The sequence below is a fragment of the Furipterus horrens genome, unplaced genomic scaffold, assembly GCF_987537825.1.
Source record: "Furipterus horrens unplaced genomic scaffold, mFurHor1.1.pri manual_scaffold_3, whole genome shotgun sequence".
Classification (NCBI taxonomy): domain Eukaryota; kingdom Metazoa; phylum Chordata; class Mammalia; order Chiroptera; family Furipteridae; genus Furipterus; species Furipterus horrens.
The window spans coordinates 202,445,159-202,467,204 of record NW_028327173.1 but is presented as its reverse complement, the minus strand read 5'-3'; the positions used below and the strand labels follow the sequence as shown (position 1 = coordinate 202,467,204).

The 22,046-nt window shown below is 47.7% G+C and overlaps 1 protein-coding gene across 7 annotated transcripts in view; it reads left to right on the top strand.

The window, feature by feature from the left end:
• Positions 1 to 22,046, top strand: part of TTC7B (tetratricopeptide repeat domain 7B) — a 215,858-nt gene that overhangs the window by 101,859 nt on the left and 91,953 nt on the right. For all 7 annotated transcript variants that reach the window (XM_090271296.1, XM_090271294.1, XM_090271292.1 and 4 more), the window contains 2 exons: positions 321 to 384; positions 4,148 to 4,285. In XM_090271296.1, the coding sequence (XP_090127422.1) occupies positions 321 to 384; positions 4,148 to 4,285 (202 nt within the window). The remainder of the gene's footprint in view (positions 1 to 320; positions 385 to 4,147; positions 4,286 to 22,046) is intronic.

Here is a 22,046-nt window from a genome sequence, read left to right as displayed (position 1 = left end):
GGGATTATTAAAATAATGTCGGTTCGTGGCAGTCTAACTTTCTGTCTCTGTAATAGGCATTTATGTTATCTGGGCTTTTAACTTAGTTTTTACAGCTTTACTTCATTCTGTTGCCTGCTACTCAACTGCAGAGTTAGAATGTATAAATTCCATAGATCACCATAGATAAAGCAAATTAATTCAAGTGTTCAGATTATAGGTTACTTTGCATGGGTTCTATATAAAAATCTTGACGCTTTTAGCATTTTGTTCTGCTCATAGTCAAATATTTTGTGTTATTCTGAAATTGCCATGTTTCAAAGTTGATTTTCTTTATGCAGCATTTTTTGTCCTCAAGAAAATACTGAAGAAGCCCTGCTGTTGTTGCTGATTAGTGAATCTATGGTAAGCAGATGCGCTTTTACATTTTTCCTTCCCCTGTTCGTATAGCCCCTTTTTTGATATGGCTGCTCCGTCAGTGTAGTGACTTTTTTCCTCGCGAGGAAAACAGAGGGGCTACCTGGGGCGGGGGGGCAGTAGAGGTGTAAAAGGAGGGATGTCACCTGATTCTTGGACTGGGTAGCATATTCCCTGCTCACGCTGGAGCTTGGAGCTTCTCTTCCCTTAGCAGTCAGCAGGCATCTGAGTTTATTCCTCCATGCACCCAGTATTGATGGGACACTCACACAAGTATTCCGGTAGGTAAACTACAGCTCAAATGCTCACCAAAGGAACCTTACAAGGGGAAGGGAGGTCCCACTTGCCTTCTCAATTTGCCTTGGTGGGGCGGGTGGGGTGGGGTGGGGGGAGTTTGGGGAGAAATCACCTGTATGTGTGAATCTGTGGTCCTTATGGCAGGAGCCAGGTGGCATCACCCCAACCTTGTACACAGGTTCCTTCGCCAGGCTCCCACCCGCTCCCCAGGCATTGGGCAGTCCTAGGCCGTGAGGGTTACCTGTTACCTGGCTCAGATGCCAAGGAGGGCACGTTTGCCAGACCTTTATATTCCTCTGAAATGTTTTCTTAGTGTTTGGCCAGGATATCAAATTTTAGGCCTAGAGTTTCATTGATCATCATTTTATGGGTTTCCACTCTGCATATTGGGCGTGAAGGCCGTGCCTTGCAACGTTCAGGAGTAATATGTGTGACGGTGGTTAATACCTCGGCAGGTAAGTCAGTGCGTGTGAGCACCTGAGCAGAGCGGCAGACTCCGGGCATTGAAAGGACCTGGAGATCCCCATGGCCATTCACTCATGTTTCACGGGGGGAACCTGAGGCCCTGAGCAGGCCCAGTGGATTCATTGTGCGGTGGTCTTCCTAGTAGATCGTACTGCCCCCTCCCACGTCTCCTACCACACCTGGTGGGCAGGAGGACAGAGAAGGAGAAAAAAGAGTCATAACTAAAGCAAAGGAAGTGCTCCCCTTCTTGCCCAGGCATACAGTTTAAATGCAGGTCTGAAATAGACGCAGGTAAGAGACACTTAGAAACGGAGGGCAGGAAGAATGCCTGTGGGCCACGTGAAGGGAGGGGCAGAGCTTTGGGCCTCCTTGTCCCGTGAAATGGCCCAGGGATGTTTACAAGACCAAGAACTGCTTGAGTTACCACATCTCTTACTGGGAAGCTCTTTGACGTCATTGGCCTTCTTTCCTCTGAAGGAAACAGGTTGCCCCATTGGCTCATCTTTCCTTGACTGTCAGCTGGTAATCCAGTACGGTGTAATTTACATCCTCTGCTCCGCATTGGCATGGTCGGGGAGGGCACGGATGCAAGCAGGCCGGCCCTGGCGCTAGGTGACTTTCTCATCCCAGCGAGTCTCACTGTGCTCGGTCATCAGCTCTCAGGTGGGGGCAGCTCATGGCGGCCTCCTCTCTCACATTCCTGCGTTCGCCGCTGGGCTCTTCACAACTCAACAGCCACGTTTCCTCTGGGCGAACCTGGTTGGTTACGTTGTGCAGGTTCTGGAAGCGTGGTGGCCACACATTTTAGATTTCTTGGACAATGGATTGAAAATATTGACTTCTAGTGTCAGATCACGTGTTCCAGTTTGGAACTTGAAAACCACGGCCTGTTTCTAAAATGCTGTGTTTTGGGAGTGGTGGCTCCTTCTCCTGCTCCTTAATTGAAGTGATAGGAACTAATAAGGATCAAAGTTAAGATCCCTTTGAGACAGTCAGATTTGGCTCTGTGGTATTTAATTTCGGGGAAAAAGTCTCTCCAGAGGCTGGTGAAATCCAATGGCGGCAGTAAATATGAAGGATGAGGTTTCCAACCAAAATGATTATGTTCACTCTGTAAATCATGCCATGATTGTGGAGGTAGAAACTGGAAACCCTTTTTTCATGCTCCCTGGCTCCCTGATTGATTTTCAGCTTTTAGACAGAAAAAGGAGGTGCTTAATTTCAGAACCAAAATGAGAGTTGCCATGGTTTTTCCAGTGTTTGGAAAAATTGTATTCTTGGTTGGTTCTGATGTTAACTTAGAAGTATAAATTTGTCCATAGTCTCTCCACCTACAAGAACTCATGGGGAATTGTATTGCTTTCTCAAATCAAATGAGTCTTCCCCAGGAGGAAAGATCTATCCACACTATATTTGCGTAACCAGCACTGACATGATATTCTTGGATATTTATTATTTGTGGATCTGTTTGAGGTTCTATACTGTACCTTTTTAATCAAAAGGTACCCATAGACTTTCTCTAAAAATTAAAAAAAAAAAAAAAAACATTTGGTATAGCTTGAAAATTTCTTTTAAATAGTATTTTGTTTTGTTTTGTTTAGTTCTCTTCCAGGCATTGGTCTCAACAGGGAACATTTATAGCAAATACATAAAATGAGACCGCTCACAGCAAGTCCTGTTTCCCTCTGAGCTTCTTGCGTTGCCTTAAAAGCCACCCCTCACAAGAAAAACTTAGAATGAAATCTTCAAAAGCAGGCTTATTTCCATAAGAGGTGACTCACTTGGTAGGAAGTGGCCTGTCTTATATATTCTTATTTGTCTTTGACATTTAAGAGCAAGGAATTTTAAAGTGAGTAAGTCCTGATGGGCGGTTAAGAGCAAGTGCCTTGGGCTCCCAAAAGGAAAGCATTTTGTCTCATTAGTGAGAGCGAAGGGTGCGCACAGCCTTTCTGAATGTCAGGCAGGAAGATAAACATCAGCCTGCCTGGCCAGGTGCACCCGGATGCCTCCTGGGTCCACTTTCACAGGAAAAACTGAGGGTCCCTTTCCATACCCCTAGGGACGGATAAATCTGGAGACTTCCGTTCATTAGTAGGGAAGAAAAGAAGGCAAAATCGAACTTGGTTGGTTCTGAATTCCTTTCCAGGGAGAAAAGGAAAACGAGCTGGTGGTTAGCGTCTGTAATGCATGGGTGTTGTCTGGAGGAATCTGCAGAGAAATTACATTTTGATTTCTAGGTAGATGAGGCTAATAAGCTGGAATGTGCCTGTTGTATTTCTCTGCTAAGCAGAGGAGATGTGAAACAGGCAAGGTGTTCTCTTGAGTCCTCTGCAGTAGTGTCTTTAAAACAAAAATCTGTTTGCTTCCTGCTGTCTCGTGTACATCTGTTTAGTGTTTCCCTAAACAAGATTGATTATGATGAGTCCCTGTAGCCTGTTCCAGTGAATATGTCATACAGGGACCTGCATGTTGCTCTGGTGGTAGAGGACGAGTGTGGCATGTCTCTGCGGGGCGGAGGGAACGCGATGACACCATTTGGTGACGGGAAGCGTGGGCCTGGGAGTTTCCTCCCACCCTCTAACGCAGAGCAGCGGCAGCAGCAGCATGTGCACGTGAGGGGCAGCGGGGCCGGACCCGATGGAGGCGTCTGCCGCCCAGAGCGCAGCTGTGCCTGCCACGAGGCTGCCTGTGACCCTGAGCCGGGGAGACAGCGCCCTGCTTTGCACTGGCTCCTGAACCTTCCTGCCCACACCTGCCCACAGGATCACACCTCCAGGCCGCCACTGTTTAGAGAACACCATGCACCACGTGCTGTGGTGCTCTGGGGGATTTTGAACAAACAACCAGAGGTGACAGGCCCCTTACTCATTCCCGCCCTTGTCGCCCAACTGTTAGGGGCAGGAGGACCTGGATGGCTTCTGTACACGTGGTGGTGGCTATGTGCACGGGCCAGCTCACCATCTGCTTGTCTCTTCCGTGCTGTTTCCAGGCCAACCGGGACGCTGTGCTGAGCAGGATCCCTGAGCACAAGAGCGACCGCCTCATCAGCCTGCAGAGCGCCTCAGTGGTCTATGACCTGCTGACCATTGCCCTGGGCAGAAGAGGCCAGTATGAGATGCTGTCGGAGGTACAGCCCTTGAGTCTGAACGACTTCCAGGTGCCGGGCGGTACGGTGGGGCCTGGTCCTGACCCCCGCTCGCTCACGGGCATCCACGCGACTTGGGGTTTCGCTTTGGTTTCCTCCTCTGTGAAATGGAAATGGGGCTAGACAACTGGGTGGTGGAGCTCACTGGGGGTCACTTCCTACCAGTGGTCCGAACACCCGCCCGCCGGCTGTGAGTTTGCGCGTGAGGAAAGGCAAGCCTTTTTCTGGAGTTTCTCTTTTAGTGTGATTTCCACCATAACCGAACATCGTTCATCTGCTGTATTAATTTCCTTATAAAATAGGCTGCATTTATTTAAAGTATCAACGTGTAACTCCTGCTGAAATGGCACTTTTAGGCCATTTCATCCGACGAGCTGGTACAGGCTTTCACGCAGATGGTGTCTCCGTTTAGGGTCTTTTGCTTGTTCAGAGGAGACCCCAGCTGAGTACTGATCACGTGCAAGGTGCTTTCATCTCCTCCCCTCAGTTTCTAAGAGACGTTTCGGGGGGAAGCGTGACTCTTTCACAGTTCCAGAAGAAGCTGGCCTCCTGGGCTGTGCTTCTGCAGAACTGATTCCGTGGTGGGCGGGACTCATCAAGTAACGGGATCACTTTATCTTTTCTTCAGTGGAGTAAACAGAAAGAAAGAAAACAACTCACTTTGTTAAAATGCTCTCTTCCACGTTATTAATCTTTCTTTTTCTAAATTTATACGCATTGCAACAGCCTCTGGGCAGGAGGACAGGGAGGGAAACGCAGCGACAGATCGGCTGAAATCAGATCAGCGCCAGCTCACCCTCTCGCCTGCCGGAGCTTCGCCACATTAGGCTGGAGCCTCAGGAGCAGATGAGCCTGTGTGGCTTGGATCTTTTTTTAGTCTTTGGTTTGGTGACTATACAGGGCAAGTGGTTACTCATTCTTCAAAAAAAGCCCCTCGCAATCCAGCTAGATAAAGCAATATGTCCTGGTGTTCCTGTCAACGCCCAGTGTACCCCACACCCTCTGGGACTCTGCCCAGGCTTGAGATTGGCCTAGATTCGTCACCGCTCCGGGTGCTTTGATTTCCTGGGACCCTCTCCTCCTGGCCAGCTTAGTTCCTGTTCGCTGTGTCTGCCATGGAGCCCACCTGCGGGGACAGTGCCACCCAGCCCATGGCGGAGTTCATCGAAGGTGAACTTCTTCCCTCCAGACAAACCACTAAACACCTCTCTGGGTCCGGGGCCGAGTGTGGCTCACATGTCTGCTTCCACCCCATGCTGTAGCAGCGTAGCCTTTCCCCAGCATGAAGTTGGCCTCCGTCGGAAACAGGTGTGAGCAGCTCGTGGTGGCTGACTTGGTTACAGGCTGGATGACCCCTGCCCATGGACTTCTCGTCATGCCATGAATGACTCCAGGGGGACGGCTGTCACCTTCGCAGCATTCCTCTGCCAGCCAGCAGCTCCCTGGCATGTGCTTCCTCCTGGCTGGGACCTTGTTTTCACCCAGATGACTTTCATCCTGATGTCACATTTAGCTTCCATCTTGTGGTGATGACCTGACGCCCAAGTCCCCAGGTAGTCTGGGTGGTTGCCGGAGCCTTTGCAATTCAGAATTTCACAGCACGAGTCACATTTAAAACAATGGCGACATTGCCCAAGGTTGCCTGGAAGGTGCTAGAATAGACAGGTGGGGGAAATTTGTTGCGGTATATCCCTTAAAGCCTTTTGAATTTTGTACCATATCTGTGTTTTATCGATTGGAAACATAGATCAGTTGATAAAATAGAGGACATTCATGTCTTCAACACATATGTTTGCCACCCTCTGTTCAGGGCCAGGGACTGTGATGCAGGCTGGGACACACGAGCCAGGCACACTCCCTGCCCGCAAGCAGCCCCCAGTCTTCAGGTGGCAGGCCATTGCCGGCTGGTGTGGCCGTGGCTAGGGAGGTCTCCGCGGGGTCTGCATCTCGTAGTAAGGGATTTGAGTACCTGGCTTCAGCCTTTCTTGCTGTTTCTACTTAGTGTTGCAGCTGGAACTTTTCCCAGCCAAGCAGTTGATGGCCCTGTAGTCTTGGCTCTTGGCAGTAAAACAGGAAGTGAACATGTGTGGCACCTGGACACAGTGGTTCCACCTTTGGCCGGCTCCGCCACTGAAGGTCGGGCTCAGTCCCCCCCGGGCCGGGCACGGACCTTCTCGCCCTTGGTCTCCGGCCACATCCTATAGAGTCCTGCTTCCTTCATTTGCTGAGCTTTCCTTTCTTTCTTTTCTCTTTACTTTTTACCTGTCTTTCCATTTTTCTCAAGACTTCAGGTGAAAAGGCAAACTAGATTTTAAAGAATTTATATAACGTAAACATAATCATTTAAGTGTCCAGTTCAGTGGCATTGAGCATATTCCCACGGGTCTGCAACCATCCCCTCTATCAAATTTCAAAAGTTTTCATCACCCTGAAAGGAAACCCCGCCCCATTAAGCAATCGTTCTTCATTCCTCCACCCTCAGTTCCTGTCAGCTACCCATCTGCCTTGTGCCTCTGCATTTACCTAATCTGGGTGTGTCATATAAGTGGACTCATCCAATATATGGCCTTTTCTTCTGGCTTCTTTCACTTAGAACAAGGCTCACGCATGTTGTAGCATGAGTCAGCACTTCAGTCCTTTTTTTATGGTTGACTTGCGTTACAGCGTATGCCTATATCACAACTTGTTTATCCATTTATCAGTCAGCAGGCTCTTGGCTGTGGTGAAGGGTGCTGCTGTGGAGGGTAACTGGATTTTAAACTTCCTGTACTACTTCCTTGGGCCCTGTGGTTGTTAATGGTTGTCATTATTATCATTCAGCACGGTGGAAGGCTACGTTTCCCTGTGTTCATCTCCTGCACCCTCACTGATCTTCCTAAAACACAGAAATTGGCACGCCACCCCTCCATTAAACGTTTGACGGCTCCTCCTCTGTCCCCTTCTTTCTTCCTCTCTTTTTATTTTGTTTTGTTTTACTTTTTGTCCCATAATGAAACTGACTTCATTGTTTATGTTTCTGCCGTATGCAACAGCCCCGTGGACTCCTTGAAGGATCAAACACCACCTACAAATATAGAAAAGAAAAGTCGCTTGGAATCCCTGTCTCCTGAGTTAACTACCCACTGACATTTTAGAGACCATCTTTTCCTGTCTCTTTTTAAGAATGTACATTTATGTAAGTTTCAAGGGATGGGATAGTATCGCGCATATTTTATTGTGGCTATTGCCAGTCACTGTTCTCCCTTCCATTGGTCACTGCCCCCTCCCTGCCCCTCCCTTCCTCCACTACCCCCAGCCCAGGTCAGCAACCTCTCGCCCCTCCTCAGAGCCCTGGGGAGCTTGTGTCTGAGTTCTGCATCTGCCATTTTCCAGCTGCATCATCCTAGGAGTTACTAACCTCTTACGTCTCTGGTCCTACTTCTGTAAACCACAGATAATGATCATACCTGTCTCATAATTGTGAGATTATTCACTAATCCGCGTAAAGTGCTCAGAACAGAGCACGCAGAGCTCGTGCGACGGTGAGCTTCTGCACAGTTCCTACCGCCAAATGCCAGGGGTTACTGGCACCCAGGAAGCAACAAAGTATACAAAAAACAAAAAACGAACTTCCAGCCTAGTTAGCGCGATCAAATAGAAACACATGACAAGATAGCTAAATGGCCCTTGAACAACGTGGGTTTGAACTACATGGCTCCACTTATGTGTGGATTTTTAAAAATAAATACCTGTGCTGTTTTCCATCTGAAGTTGGGAGTCTGTGGATGTGGGGGGGCCAACTGTATGCATTAATCTACACCATTTAATATAGGGGATTGAGCATCCACGGATTTTGGTATCCACAGGGGATCCTGGAACAAATTCCCCACAGGTACTGAGAGACAACTGAGTTTTGGGGGAGTCAAAGTTTTATGTAGATTTTTGACTCCACAGGGTTCAGTGCTCCTTACCCCTGCATTGTTCAAGGCTCAGCTGCAATCGTGAAACTGGGGAGCACTAGGGATGTTACTTGCAGCAGAGTCTGCGGGGTGGGTGGGTCAATGGGAGGCTGTGTTGGGAATTACAAAGTGTAAGAGCTGAGGGACACCCCTCAACGTCAAGATAATGAAGGTGTGAGAGCATTTGGCCTGAGGGCCCGGAGGAGGTGAGGGAGAACTTGGACAGAGAGCTCAGGCCTCAGGCCCCTGCATCTTGGTGCAGGCTGCTTGTGCCCCTCGCTGGTGTGATCAGACCACATCATCCCTCGTCTGGCCTGGGAGCTGGTTCTCTGCCTCAGCGACACTGCACAGATCTTCCTTTACACAGGCCGACCTTTCGTGAACGGAAGGTTAACAACCACAGGGCCACTGAGGAGAAGGGGCCTTACGTCCTTCTTACCGTGTTCCCAGGCTCTCCTTTGTCCTGTCCCCAGCCAGCATCCACACCTCCATGTCAGGGCATGCCGTGCATTCCTCCTGGCTCAGCTCCTCTTTGCTGACCTGAGCCCCAAGGCGCTCTGCCCTGAAAGGGGACAGGGTGGCAGTGCCTCTGCTGTGGCTCCTAACGTGTCTTCTCATCGTCTGTCCTGCTGTCATTGACACCTCTGGGTAGGCTGTGCAGCACTGTGCAGACAGACACAGGCTTTTGCAAACTGTGCTCACAGGAGGAGCAGAGCCACCTTTGCAAGAAAACCATCCTCTCTCTCTCTCTCTCTCTCTCTCTCTCTCTTTAGTTGTATTTATTCAGGATGGAAGGTTCCATCCCCATCTCCAGATGGGCTGCGTTTGTGTCTGCCCGTGCTGTGCCTGTCTTTTTCCCAGGCATTGTTCGGCCAGAGACAGGGCAAGGGGCAGCGTGCAAAGGAAATGCAAACCAAAGGTTGATCACATCCTGATCCTGACAGGCTTCAATATAAGCACAATGTTACCGTATCTCCAGTGCTGTGAGCTGTCGCGTTTTTTAAAAAAGACTAATTGTGAGCTCTGCTGAAAGGTTTGTGTGGGAAGGAACCCTTTTTCCCCCTTCAATTTAAACAGCAGCACTAGTTGGCATGACAACCACACTATTAGAAGGAAAGCACCCAGCCCTGCTTCTCTTGTTTTTTAGAATGGACCCAAGCTGCAGGGGAGGTTTGTTTCTGAAATTTGACTATTAATGGCTCCATTTTGACAGAATGTTACGGGGTCCTTTTAGAAAGTATGCCTGTGTCCCCCATACATAAACATGGCAGCTTTAAAGACAGAAATGGTATTTTTGTCTTTCTTGTTGAACTCGTATTCACTTGTTTATGATAAATCTCAATAACATTATAGTTCTGTGGGTAGGACTGTCTGGCTAGTGCTTGTACCAAAGGGACATTTTTACATCCCTAACCCAAACACTTATTAATCAGGGAGTATTGTGAAAACCACTTGAGCATCTAAGTCTGCTTCACAGGCCTACCGTTTGTTAGTTTGCACCAGAGTTTGGTGTTTCAGGCAGCCGCGCTTGTACTACGGAAACCCAGCCTTGACCTCGGTGCCTGGGTCCCTAGAAGGCATCAGTGTGCCCTGACACAAACAGACCACAGACTTCTGAGAAACAAGGCGCAGTCGTTGGTTCACGGGAGGTGCGCGATGAAAACCTGCTGCTAAACCAGTGCTTCAAGCCATATGCCTTCTCGTCCTGCACCCATTTCTTGGATTTTTTAGATAAACGCAAGGTCATTTAGCTGGGAAATAAGCAGCAGAGGAAGAGGTGGGCATATACTGGGCAGAGCGTCTGTACAAATCTCAACTCTGGCCCAGCTTTGGGGGTTGGCCCGGTAGGAACCAGCTATGTCATTTTTACATGACAGGCCTACCCCGAAGAACCTCAGCTACTGCCATGGCCGCTGGTACCTACCATCCCACTATATGAAAGCATTTTTTGAATTAAGCACCATTGCTTTCTTCTTATGGTCCTCAATTAAAAAACAAAAACAAAATACAAAAAAAAAAGTTTTTGAACTTAAAAAAAATTCAATATGCCATTTTAACCTTTTTAAAGTATATAATTCAATGGTATTAATTTCACTCACAATGTCGTATAGCCATCATGAATCTTTCTAAATGTCCCATCCCCTCGAGTAGCAACTCTGCACCCATTAAGCAATGACTCCCCGCTCCACCTCCCCCCATAACCGCCAACCATGCAATGCCTGTTCTTCGTGTCTGGCTTATTTCAATAGCTTCATGTTCTCAAGTCTGCCATGTTGTGATAATATATCCAATGGCATGTATCAGACTTCATTCCCATTTTGGCTGCATAATGTTTTATTGTATGCATATGCCACATATTGCCTATCCATTTAGACAATGGATGTCGGATTGTGTCCACCTTTTGGCTACTGTGAATAATGCTGTAGTGAACACTGGCGCGCACATATCTGAGTTCCAGTTTTTAGTTCTTTTGGGTATATACACAGGAGTGGAATTGCTAGGTCATATGGTCATTCTATGTTCCACTTTTTGCAGAACCTCCAAATTCTTTTTTTTTTTTTTTTAATCGTGGCTGCACCACTTTATACTCCCAGCAGCAAGGCACAAGGGGTCCAGTTTCTCCATATTCTCTCCAACGTGTGTTATTTTGTTGTTGCTTTTCTATAATAGCCATTCTTGTAGCTGTGGAAGGGTAGCTCATTGTGGGTTTGGTTTGCTTTTCCCTAATGACTAATGAAGCTGAATATCTTTTCTTGGGCTTATTGGCCATTTGAGTATTCTGTCTGGAGACATGTCTAGACAGGACCTGCTCATTTTTAAATTGGGTTGTTTGTCTTTTTGTTGCTTAGCTATAGGGGATCTTTATTTATTGTGGCTAATAAACTGTTAGCAGATATTTTCTTCTATTCTGTAGTTTGTCTTTTCATTTTTCTGATGATGTTATATGATACACAAAAGTTTTTGATTCTGATGAAGTCTAGTATATCAATTTTCTTTCCTTCGATGCTTATGCTTTTGGTGTCATAGCTAAGAATCTGTTGCTAATTCCAAGGTCATGAAGATTTACTTCTATGTTTTTCTGTACGGGTTTGATGATTTTTGCTCTTATATCTAGGTTGTTGATCATTTTGAGTTAATTTTTGTATTTGGTGTCATTAGGGGGTCCAACTTCGTTCTTTTGTGTGTGAAAATCAAGTTGTTCTAACATTTGTTCAGACTCTTCTTTCCCCATTGAATGGACTTAGCACCCTTGTTGAAAATCAGTTGGCCATAGATATGCGGGTTTATTTCTGTGCTCTTCGTTCTAGTTCGTCCTTCTATGTGTTTATCCTACACCCTTTTGGTTACTGTATCTTCGTTGTAAGCTTTGAACTCAAGAAGCATGAGTTCTCCAACTTGGCTCTTTTTCAAGATTGTTTTGCCTGTCCCAGGACGCCTGCAGTTCCACATGAATTTGAGGATTGGCTTTCCCATTTCTGCAAAAAAGACTGTTGGAGTTTTGATAGAGGTTTCATCGAATCTCTAGGTCACTTTGGATAGTATTGCCATCTTAATATCTCATATTTTGATGTCAGATCTGAGTTTGAATTCTCAATTCTGCTACTTTCCAAGCCAAGCATGAACTTGAGGGGTGTCTTTACCTCTCTAAACCCATCCTGTTATGGAAAATACAGATATAATAGGACCTACCTCCAAGGGTTATTGTTATGATAAAAGAGATAGTGTATGCAAAGGTGTTAATAATCTGCTTTCTAAAGTAAAAGTCCTCTCTGTAATAACCCTGGCAGATGACCCTTGACCATGAGTAGTGTCTTCCATTGCACAAGGAAATAACTCAGTGTTAGAGTCGGGCAAATCCAGGTTCAAATCCTGCCACTGCCACTGTGTAACTTAGGGAAGGATATTTAGCCCCTCTGGGCTTCCACCTCAGAGACCAGCGTGAGGCTCAGCGAGAGGACGGGCGTGAGTAGCCAGCACAGCTCTTGGTGGAGCCGCGTGCCATTCCATTCCGTTCCCTCGCTCTTTGGTTATCAGAAGGGGCTCCTCTGAAACTTAGAGGTTTTTCTTGAACTTAGAGGTTCGTTTTGCAAGAATGACAAAGAACCAAAGTTACCTCCTCGTAACTTTCACCTGGTCTCTTTGGTACAATGAGGCACATCAGTCCTGCCTCAGTGACATGAAGTGCCTCCCGAAGTCAGTCTGGGGGTTGACAAACCTTTCTAAAAAGGGCCGAATACTAAATATTTTAGTTTTTGAGAAGCAAAAAACAAAATCAAGGATATTATATAGATATAATGAGAGGAAACAAATCTCCACAAAGTCTTTATTGTTTAAACTGACATGTAATAATGACTACAATTTTTGTAACACAGGTGCATTAATAAGAGGAATGGGATTGGCTTGGGGATAACCTTTCATTTCATTTGGATGCAAAGTCAGTGTGTCCTCCCATCCAACAGACGGCAAGGGCGCATCTATAAACAGTTCTCAGCCGTTGGACCTGTGAAAGTGGCCGCATTGGACTGGGCCCCCGGGCCACCGCGCATCTGCTGCGGCGTCACCTCCAGAGGCCTTGCATTCATTCCCCTGCACTCCTTAAAGGATGCTCAAAAGAATGGGTCCTAATACTCAGTCCGTATTTACTCCTTCGTCCGAGCATTCCCTGAGCGCCCACACGGTACCTGTCCCCCCGCTGGGCTGCTGCGCCCGGGGCTCTTTCCTTCGCTCCCTCAGTCCTTGCCCGGGTGAGGTGGCAGCTGTGGCTGAAGGGTTAAAAGCGGGTGCCCCCCACCCAAGCCCGGGGAGACAGACTGAAAACAGACAGAGACCGAAAGGTGAGAGGCAGTTAAAGAGGGAGGAGGTAGAGGAATGAAATGTTCACTACTTTTTTTTTTTTTTTAATTTATTTTCTTATTGTTTTTCTATGACCGTTCCATTTTTCCCCCTTTGCTCTCCTCTGTTCCACCCACCTCCCCCCCCCCCACAGTCCATCCCCATTTAGTTGTCCATGTCCATGGGTCGGAACGTCTATTTCTTGAACTTAGAGGTTCATTTTGCAAGAATGACAAAGAACCAGCCGTATCGGCAAAACAGCAGGCGGAGTGTGGAGTGTCAGCGGAGGGCCCCGGAGACCCTCGACTCGCACGCTAGCTCGATCAAGTGGCATCGTGGAGCTGAGCAGAGGGCACGCTGGAGGGCGGAGCCCCGCCTTCGTGTCTGTGATAAAGTCTGTGGCCTTTGAAACGCGGCCCAGTCTCTACACCTCCACCGTGGCCAGAGAAAATGGTGTCTTTTAATATAGGCATTTGCCAAAGCAATAAAGCTCTGAGAGTCCTCTGCTTGGAGCAGTATTGCTGTTGTAAAGCAAGGAGAGAAATGGGAGGGGGGCTTGGATGCGGGGTTTGCTCTGTTGTATGTTTAATTTAAGGGCAGAGAAATCTGAGCAAGCTTCAGTGGGCACCCTCTGTGTTTTCTCGAAACCTGGGTTGGGAGGGGCTTTTATTGGTCGCTGAGAGCCCCATAAGCATGCTTTTTAGAAGCCTTTCGTAGGCTCTGGGCTCTTGTGGAATAGAGCTCTCAAAGTCCACTTTAATTTACACTTTACATTTTTTAAAAATCTTTTTAGTTAATTCAGAAATCAGGGCTCTGAACCTGGGTTCTGTGTGACCCTGGGCAGGTCCTGTCTCCCGTCTGGGGCTTAGTTCCCGCATCCATAAAGTAAGAACGGGTCTAGATCATCTCAAAGGTTTCATCATTCTCTCTGATTCTGATTATGTCATTCTGTGGGTCTAACATAATGGTCCCAAATGTCTAGATTACTTCGTTTCTCATTGCTAAAAGTAAAGACACAATATATTATCCACGTGCTATGTTAAACTAAAAAAAACATTGTTACACAACTGCAAAGAATTACATTTATTAGCTGACTCATTAAGTACAAAGGACTTAGAAAAGAAACTCCTCCTAATCAATGGAAGGATCTATGTTATGAGAACTCAGCATTCGGCCAACCTGTCCACAGAGGCGAGTCATGAAGACAGCTCTCCGTGTTATTTGTTCTAGTTTAATAGGGATGAATTTTAGACTGAAGCTCCAGGCTAAATTTGAGGCGAAATCTGATTTATTTTCTTCCTGCCCCTGCCTCCATGGGTTTTTGGCTGCGGAATCTCACTCCCGAATTCCGAAAATAGACTCTGGCTTCTCCTCGCTGTGGTACAGCTGTCGCTGCTGTGCGCCCAGTTCGTGGGACTGGGCTTTGCAGGCTAGGAAGGTAATTGCTAAATCCCGTTCTTGGGCCAAGAGAGCTGCTCGTTCCTGCTGCCCCCTCAGAGATGGCTGATTTATGAAAAGCCAAAATAAAAGCCTCCAGAGGATAAGCCTTTGCTCCCGAAGGAAGCGTTTTTGCGCGGGGCCTTGTGACTACCACGCAAATGATCGGGATGCCATTTAGAGCCATTATTGTTCTACCGAAACATTCATGGCATTGAGTGAACGCTCTGTGGGCTTTAGAGAGGTGGCAGCAGCGTGGCGGTTACAGCGAATGGCCCTGCCTTTCCTGGCAGAAACACTACTGCCAAATCCATCTTCTTCTCTGGTGAGGGATGATTTGAGACGTCACCTGCTGTTTTGCTTGGGTGACTCAGGGACCGGCGGACCTGGGTAGGACACCACATCCCTCTTTCCAGGCCAACACCAGCAGTGAAAAGGGCCAGAATCTCCTCTCCTCTCTCCCTTCCCACTCTCCCCTGCCACCCACGGGCACCCCTCCCCCCGCTCCCAGAACTCCTCTTTCTCCCCTGCAGGCCCCGCTCAGGTAGAGCCCCAAACCCTGCAGGGTCTGCTGCTGCTTTGTTTCATGGAAACAACATCAATAGTAACATGTTTATAACATTCATTCTGTGCCACACACTCTTCTAAAGATTTCACCAGCATTTAAAAAATTTCTTCACACAGCCCCATAACCACCCGGTGGCCGGAGGGTAGGAGATTGGATTAAGCCTGGGGCGGTCTGGCCCCTGAGCCACAGACCGCTGTCCTCGGCCCCATGTCTGCCTCCACTGCCCCCTTCCCAGCCACCAGCCATGCTGGGCCTGGGTGATTGAAGCGGCCTCGTAAATGCCCCCAACATGCACAGAACACCTGTGTCTTCTTTTCTTTTTTATTGAATTTATTGGAGTGACATTTGTTAATAGAATTATATAGGTTTCGGTACCTGCGTCTTCTAAAAAGCTTATTTTGTCAGTACTTTTTTTTTTTTAAGATTTTATTTATTTATTTTTAGAGAGAGGGGAAGGGAGGGAGGAAGAGAGGGAGAGAAACATCACTGTGTGGTTGCCTCTCATACGCCCCCAACTGGGGACCTGGCCTGCAACCCAGGCATGTGCCCTGACTGGGAATCGACCCTGCGGCCCTTTGATTTGCAGGCCGGTGCTCAATCCACTGAGCCACACCAGCCAGGGCTTGTCAGTACTTCTTTTAGACTGGAACCATTATTAAAATGTAAATGCTCTTATTTATTTTTACTTTATAGCATATATTCTCTTCCCAATACCCCCACTCTGTTAAAACTGGAAATTTTTACTCCGTCACATACAGATATGATTAAGGTGCTTAAAAGGAATAGTCAAACAGAACTGGGGTGAGCAGACACCCCGTCTAGGGGCAGAAGTTATGGACAGCAAATGCTTGAGTTCCTGTTTTCCTTAGTGGCATCCTTTGGTCTTGGGAGAGGGCCTTCTGTTGTACTGAGGTACATTGACCTGAGCTGGTTAGGGACTTACGTAACCGTGATGTTGGCAGGAACATAGGGGAGGACATGTTATATATCAAGCAGTGTGCTTGGCAGTGAGATTTCAGGAGCATCTGGAGCTGCCTGGGCACTTTCTCAGAGTCTGCGCACCACTGTCTGTAAGATGCCAAGAGCCCACAGCGAGACAGGCCTCGGCTGTGATGCCAGAGCCAGGCGCCTCGGAGCTGGGGTGAACGGCCCGTGTGTAGTTGTTGCCCTGTGTGCCTTCACGCCCTGTCTCGTTACGGTTACGAGAAAGAGGCCCGCGCTGGGAGGGGTCTGTGAAAGATGCCGCGGTGAGTGTAGAGGAAATGCGTGACTCACGTCAACTGAGCACCTTTGACGTGGGCTGGGGACGTGGCATCCTCAGCTACGGTGGGGCTGGTGGGCATTATGGGATCTGAAGTTTCTTGGAAATTCTGCAAGCTGGAAAGGCTTCGGTCCTGAGTAGCCCTGGGGGTCCCTTAAAGGCTGTGGGAGCAAGGGCCCCGTTAGCAGTAAAAAACCTTGCCGGGTCTCAGAAGGCGTTCAGGGGACCTGTGGTGTTTTTAGGGGACTCCGATGTAGCTGCACGTGGCTTCATGCAGCATGAGTGCACCTGATGAGTTAGGTGCCAGCAGCATGTCAGGCAGCAAGGTGTCGTGCTGAGATCCCCCACTAGAACCAGACTGCCCAGATCCCGATCCTGGCCCCACGAGAACCTGCTGCGACCTTGCGCAGCCACGTGGCAGTCTGTGCTCCAGCCTCCTCGTCTGGGAATGGAGGGACATAATAGTACCTGCCTGGACCTTGAAGTGCAAGGTCATGGCTCCAACAGACTCACTGTCTAGCAGAGGCCCCCTTCTGGGTTGCAGGCTGCCAGCTTCTCACTGTGTACTCAGCAAGGGTCAAGGGGTCTCGCCCCTCTTATAAGGACACTAAACCTATTCTTGAGGGCTCTGCCCTCATGACCCAGTCACCTCCCGAAGGCCTCACCTTCTCACACCATCACACGGGGGTTGGGTTTCAACATGGGAATTGGGGAGGACACAAACATTCAGTCCATGCCACTTATTAAGGAAATAAATAACACACGTATATTCTAGCCTGGTTCTATAAAGTTATGCACTATTTTCAAGGGTCTCAGATGGGATCCTTTTCTAAAAGGAGAAAACATTTGTGAAACAAAAAATTATTTCTGATATAATGCATTATAAGTTTGCATTTTTATATATTAAATTTGGGTGAAGTCATAGATATTATGCAGTTTTCTTTCTTAATATAAGACTGTTAGGTTTTAAAAAAGAGATTATAGCTAACCTTTATTTAGCACTTGTAAGCCTATATCTGAGGTACTATTCTTCTATATATGGTAGTCCCTCTCTATAGCGCAGTTCACTTATGGCCTCACTGTATCACAGGATTTTAAAAAATGTTGGTCATTTAAAAAAAAAATGTTATATTTAATTATTTATTGTGGATTTTTCGCTATATCGCAGGATTTTGTGGTACTGTACATGTATGTTGTTAAAGTTACATAGGTTTAAAAGTGTAGAATAAATGTAAGATTCCTACTTCGCAGGGGATCTAGAATGTAATACCCATGATAAGTGAGGGAATACTGTATTAACTAATTTTGCTTATATGTATTAACTAATTGTCTTCTTGATAACTCTACATTAATTACTATTATAGTTCCCATTTTACAGAAGGAGTCTAGGTGTAAAATGGTTAATTGGATTGTCCAGATTCACACATTTCATCTGTAGCAACGATGCCTAGATTATTTCTAGCTACTATTCAGGTTGTGAATTCCTATTCTGCAAGGTTCTCAGGCAGAAGCTGCTTGTTGGGGGTTGTTAGGACAGGGACCTGAAGCATCTGGCTGGGCGTACCTTCAGGACCTTGGTTTTAGTAACGGAACCTGACTAGTTAACTCAAGGAGAAAAGTCAGCTGTCGAGGATCCGCAGAAGGCTGAACAGCGTGTGTGAGCAGAGATGAAGGCGGCTGGGCTCCTGCCCCAGGCTGCTCTGGGGGGCGTATACCAACCCTGCCGCTTCTGTGGCCCCCCAGGCCTGGCCACCGGAAGGAACAACCAAGGGTCTTGCCTAGCCTCACTAGCTGCAGGTGCAAAGGGCTGGCAGGGGCGCCTGAGTGGCCCTCCTTGGGTCATGTGACCCTTCTTCTAGTGCTCCCCTCCTTCATTCACCCTTACTTAGGTTTATTGCTGGGAAGCAGGGATGCTGCTTCCCTTCTATCTAGGGTGCCCCCTGCCCCTGAAATAAAAAGTCAGAAGAGATCTGTGGTGACAGGCAGCCAAAATGACAAATGCCCTCTCCTTTGGGGACTTCGTCTGAATGCGTCCCAAATTCCCTTGTAGCCCCAAGATTCTGAGTCTCCTCTACAAGAGCTGGTGTTGTCCTGCAGCACCTGGGATGGGTGCGTTTTTTCCCTGAGTATAACGACCATGTAAGCCTTTGGCACAAAAGAAAATAAGGATCTGCACTTATTTATGTCATCTAGCTTTTGGTTGAGAACAGACTGTTTCAGCTGCTGAACTCCTTTCCTTTATCAGGAAAACAGTTGGTATTTATCATTCCCCTTAACAAAAGGAGGGGGGAAAGCATTTAAACAGCTACGTGTTTCTGTGTGTGTATTGAATGCTTAGTGGTTATCCTGCAATGGATCGGTTGAGCAGAGCTGTTGGAACGAGCCTCGGCTTTTGATCACTGTTGACCCCTTCTCTCCACCTACCGGCTCCTTTGCCGAGTCTCGGGCAGTGCGATTCATTCTTGTCTCTTCCTTCATCAGCCCTTGTTCCCCTCCTGAATCGGGTTCCAAGCATACCGTTGGCTTTTCCTTACTCGGTATTCTCCGTCACCCCTACCGCCCCCATTTCTTCCCCGCCCCTACCACCCCACACCTGCATTAGGTCTCCCCCCACTACCCCAGCTTGCCTACTTGATCTTTCCCGGCAGCTGCTTTAGTCCTTTCCCCCTGTGCTTCTTAAAAGCACAGGAACAGATTTCTGGTGCTTATCAATGAAGCAGAGCAGTTAGGAGGGCTCCGGGGTCAAGTGCAGAGTCCAGCTCTGCCATTCAGTGTCTGTAATAGTGAGAGGGGTACCCGGATGTAACTCACACACTGACAGTGACTTCACCACATAGTGTATTTTGTCCCCCACAACGAGAAGTCTGGTGAGAGGCCGCAGCACCTCACCGCTCTTCTTCTCTTTCTGCGGCCCGGCCTCCAGTGTCAGCCTGTGCCCCAGGCGGAAGGAAGGGCTGGGGCGAGGGCCAGCTGTGCCCCAGCCAAGGGCACCCTCCTCTGAAAGTCCTAGGAGGGCCTCCCCCAGGGACTTCTGCTGGCATCACACGGTCCAGAATGGAGTTACAAGTCCACCCCTGAAACTGTAGCAAACATGTTGCAGTGTGATCCCAATGAGGGACCAAGTGCTCATCTTTCTTGGGACCTACAGGTACCCACCCTATGCCATCACTAGTAGGTGCTTATTAATGGCTTAGTACTTCACTTTGTAATATATTTTCATGAGAGTGGGTTTTCACAGTAAACCAGCTAGCATAATGTTTACTGTGACCTTTTCCGTAAATACCACTTACAATTCTGGAATTCTTTTCTCTCCGCTCCCACCACCTTGTTTTACATTTAATATGTCCTCCAGTTTCTCAGCTCCCAGCCACCATCCATTAATCCTGAGGATTCTGTCATTCTCCTCTGCTCCCGGCTGGCCGCAGAGCATCAGTGGAGAAAAATGGCAGCACATGCCCCAGCTGCCACTGCTCATCCACCCCAGTCTTTGAGGCAACCCTGATGTGAGCATCCTGTCCCTTCGGGGTGAAGTTTTCTTACTGTTTAAAGCTTTTCTGTTTTTATTAAAACCTCCTCTCCCTGTTCTTTTTCTTTCTTCCCAGCAACCACCTCATTCTGTCCTTACAGAGAAAACAGTGTCGGGGCTGAACAGCCTCTGATGGGTCTTCCTCCCTTACCTTTAGGAATCTGCATCCTTGAGAGAAGACCTTCCATCAGGGGCCCCTTTGGTCCAGAGGCCTGGCTCTCTCTAGTCTTCTGGGACCTCATTTATCACCTCGGTTTTTTGTCAGTTTCCTCTTTTGCTAAGGCTAAAAAACGTTCCATTGTTTGTATAAGAGTGCATCACATTTTGTTTATCCGTTCGCCCATGGATGGGCACGTGGGAGCTGTCCCAGGTTGGCTATTGTAATGGCCGCTGTGAACATGGTATACAGATATCTTTGTGAATTACTCCTTCCAATTTGTTTGGGTCTCTATGTCATACCACACAGTTTTGATTACCACAGCATCGTAGTAAGCTTGAAATCAGGAAGTGTGAGTCTTCCAGCTCTGTTTTTTTTTTGTTTGTTTTTTTTTTTAAGATTGTTTTGGTTATTTGGAGTCCCGCGAGATTTTTAGGGTAAATTTTAGGAGGGGTTTTTCTATTCCTGCAAAAAATGCCATTGGGATTTTGATGGGGGTTGCATTGACTCTGTAGATTGCTTTGAGTAGCATTGACATCTTAATGATATTTTTTTCCAGTCCATAGACATAGGATATATTTCCAATTATTTACCTCTTTCTAAATTTCTTTCATCTCAAATGTATTTTGTTAGATCTTTTTCTTGAGGCCCCAGGTTGACTCTGATTATCTCTAGTACATCACCACATGACACCTCAAACTTATCATATTCTATACCAAAGTCACTAGTAAAACACCTTTTCCCCCCATTTCCCCTTTATTCTAAAAAATTATGTCTCTCTCTCTCTCTCTCTGTCTCACACACACACACACACACACGCACACACACGTGCACATACAGGGGCTTTCTCTGCCAGGCATACAGGTCAGAGATTTGGAGGCCCCTCCTTCAGGCTCTACCTTCACCAGCCACCCCACTCCCTTCCTCTGGTGTCCTGTTCTTGCTGATTCTGTCAGACAGATTTCTTAGTTTTGAAGTCCCTGGATTATTCTATTTTATTCCTGGCCTGTCTGTATTCTGCTCTTACACATCCTGCCCCCATGATCTTCTAGAGAGATGATGTGATCATGTCCCTGCAGAAACCAGAGACTCCTCACTGACTGAGAGTGAATGATTTGTACATTACCCACCACGGGCAGGCACCGAGGAGAGAAGGGAGTCAGGATTCCTGCGTTTGGTCACTTCCCATGATGGGGCTGGGCTGGGCTGGGGCAGGAGGGTGAAGACTGTCACATTAGCATACAGGGCGGGGCAAACGTAGGTTTACAGTTGTTCATATGGAAAATCATATGATAATTAATGAATATTTCCCCTGGCTGGTTTGGCTCAGTGGATTGAGCGTCGGCCTGCGAGCTAAGTGTCGCTGGTTCGATCTTCCAGTCAGGGCACATCAGAGAAGGAAAACTCTGACTCCAAAAAACCTCCGCTGCCTTGCGGCATACCTCTTCAGGGGAAAGGCTAAGGGAGTAAACCCCGACAGAAAATCTGGAGCCGGAGTCCCTAAGGCGGTTTGACGTTGCAGTCAACACCGGCAACTCCTGCGGCGCACCTGAACCCAAGCTGTATTGACTCCGTCTTTCCCTTGGACCCTTCAGCTGCGAAGAGAGGGGGGGTCTGCTGCATGGGCAACAGCAGACCCTCCATATCACCCTGCCCAGGCTCTGTAGCTTCAGCTTCACTGGAGAGGACACTCCAGCGTCATCGCAAGATGTCGATTCAACACGGGAGGAGACAGATACCGTGTCACTCCCGAGTCGGACTGCACAGCCATTCTCGGCGGTGCAGATAGACTCTTAAGAAGCTACACCATCGTCTCTCGAGACGGACGGCTGCCGACGAATTAATGAATAATAATACAAGGATAAACTGTGTTTCACGTACTCACAATTACAAGCCTACATTTGCCCATCCTATACAGTGATGAACTTTAGGAGCACAGAGGAGGGAAACCCAAAGCTGGGGTGGAGGGGGAGATGGAACCGCTTTGAAAACAAGCTGCCATGTCAGACTCTCAGTGGCATGG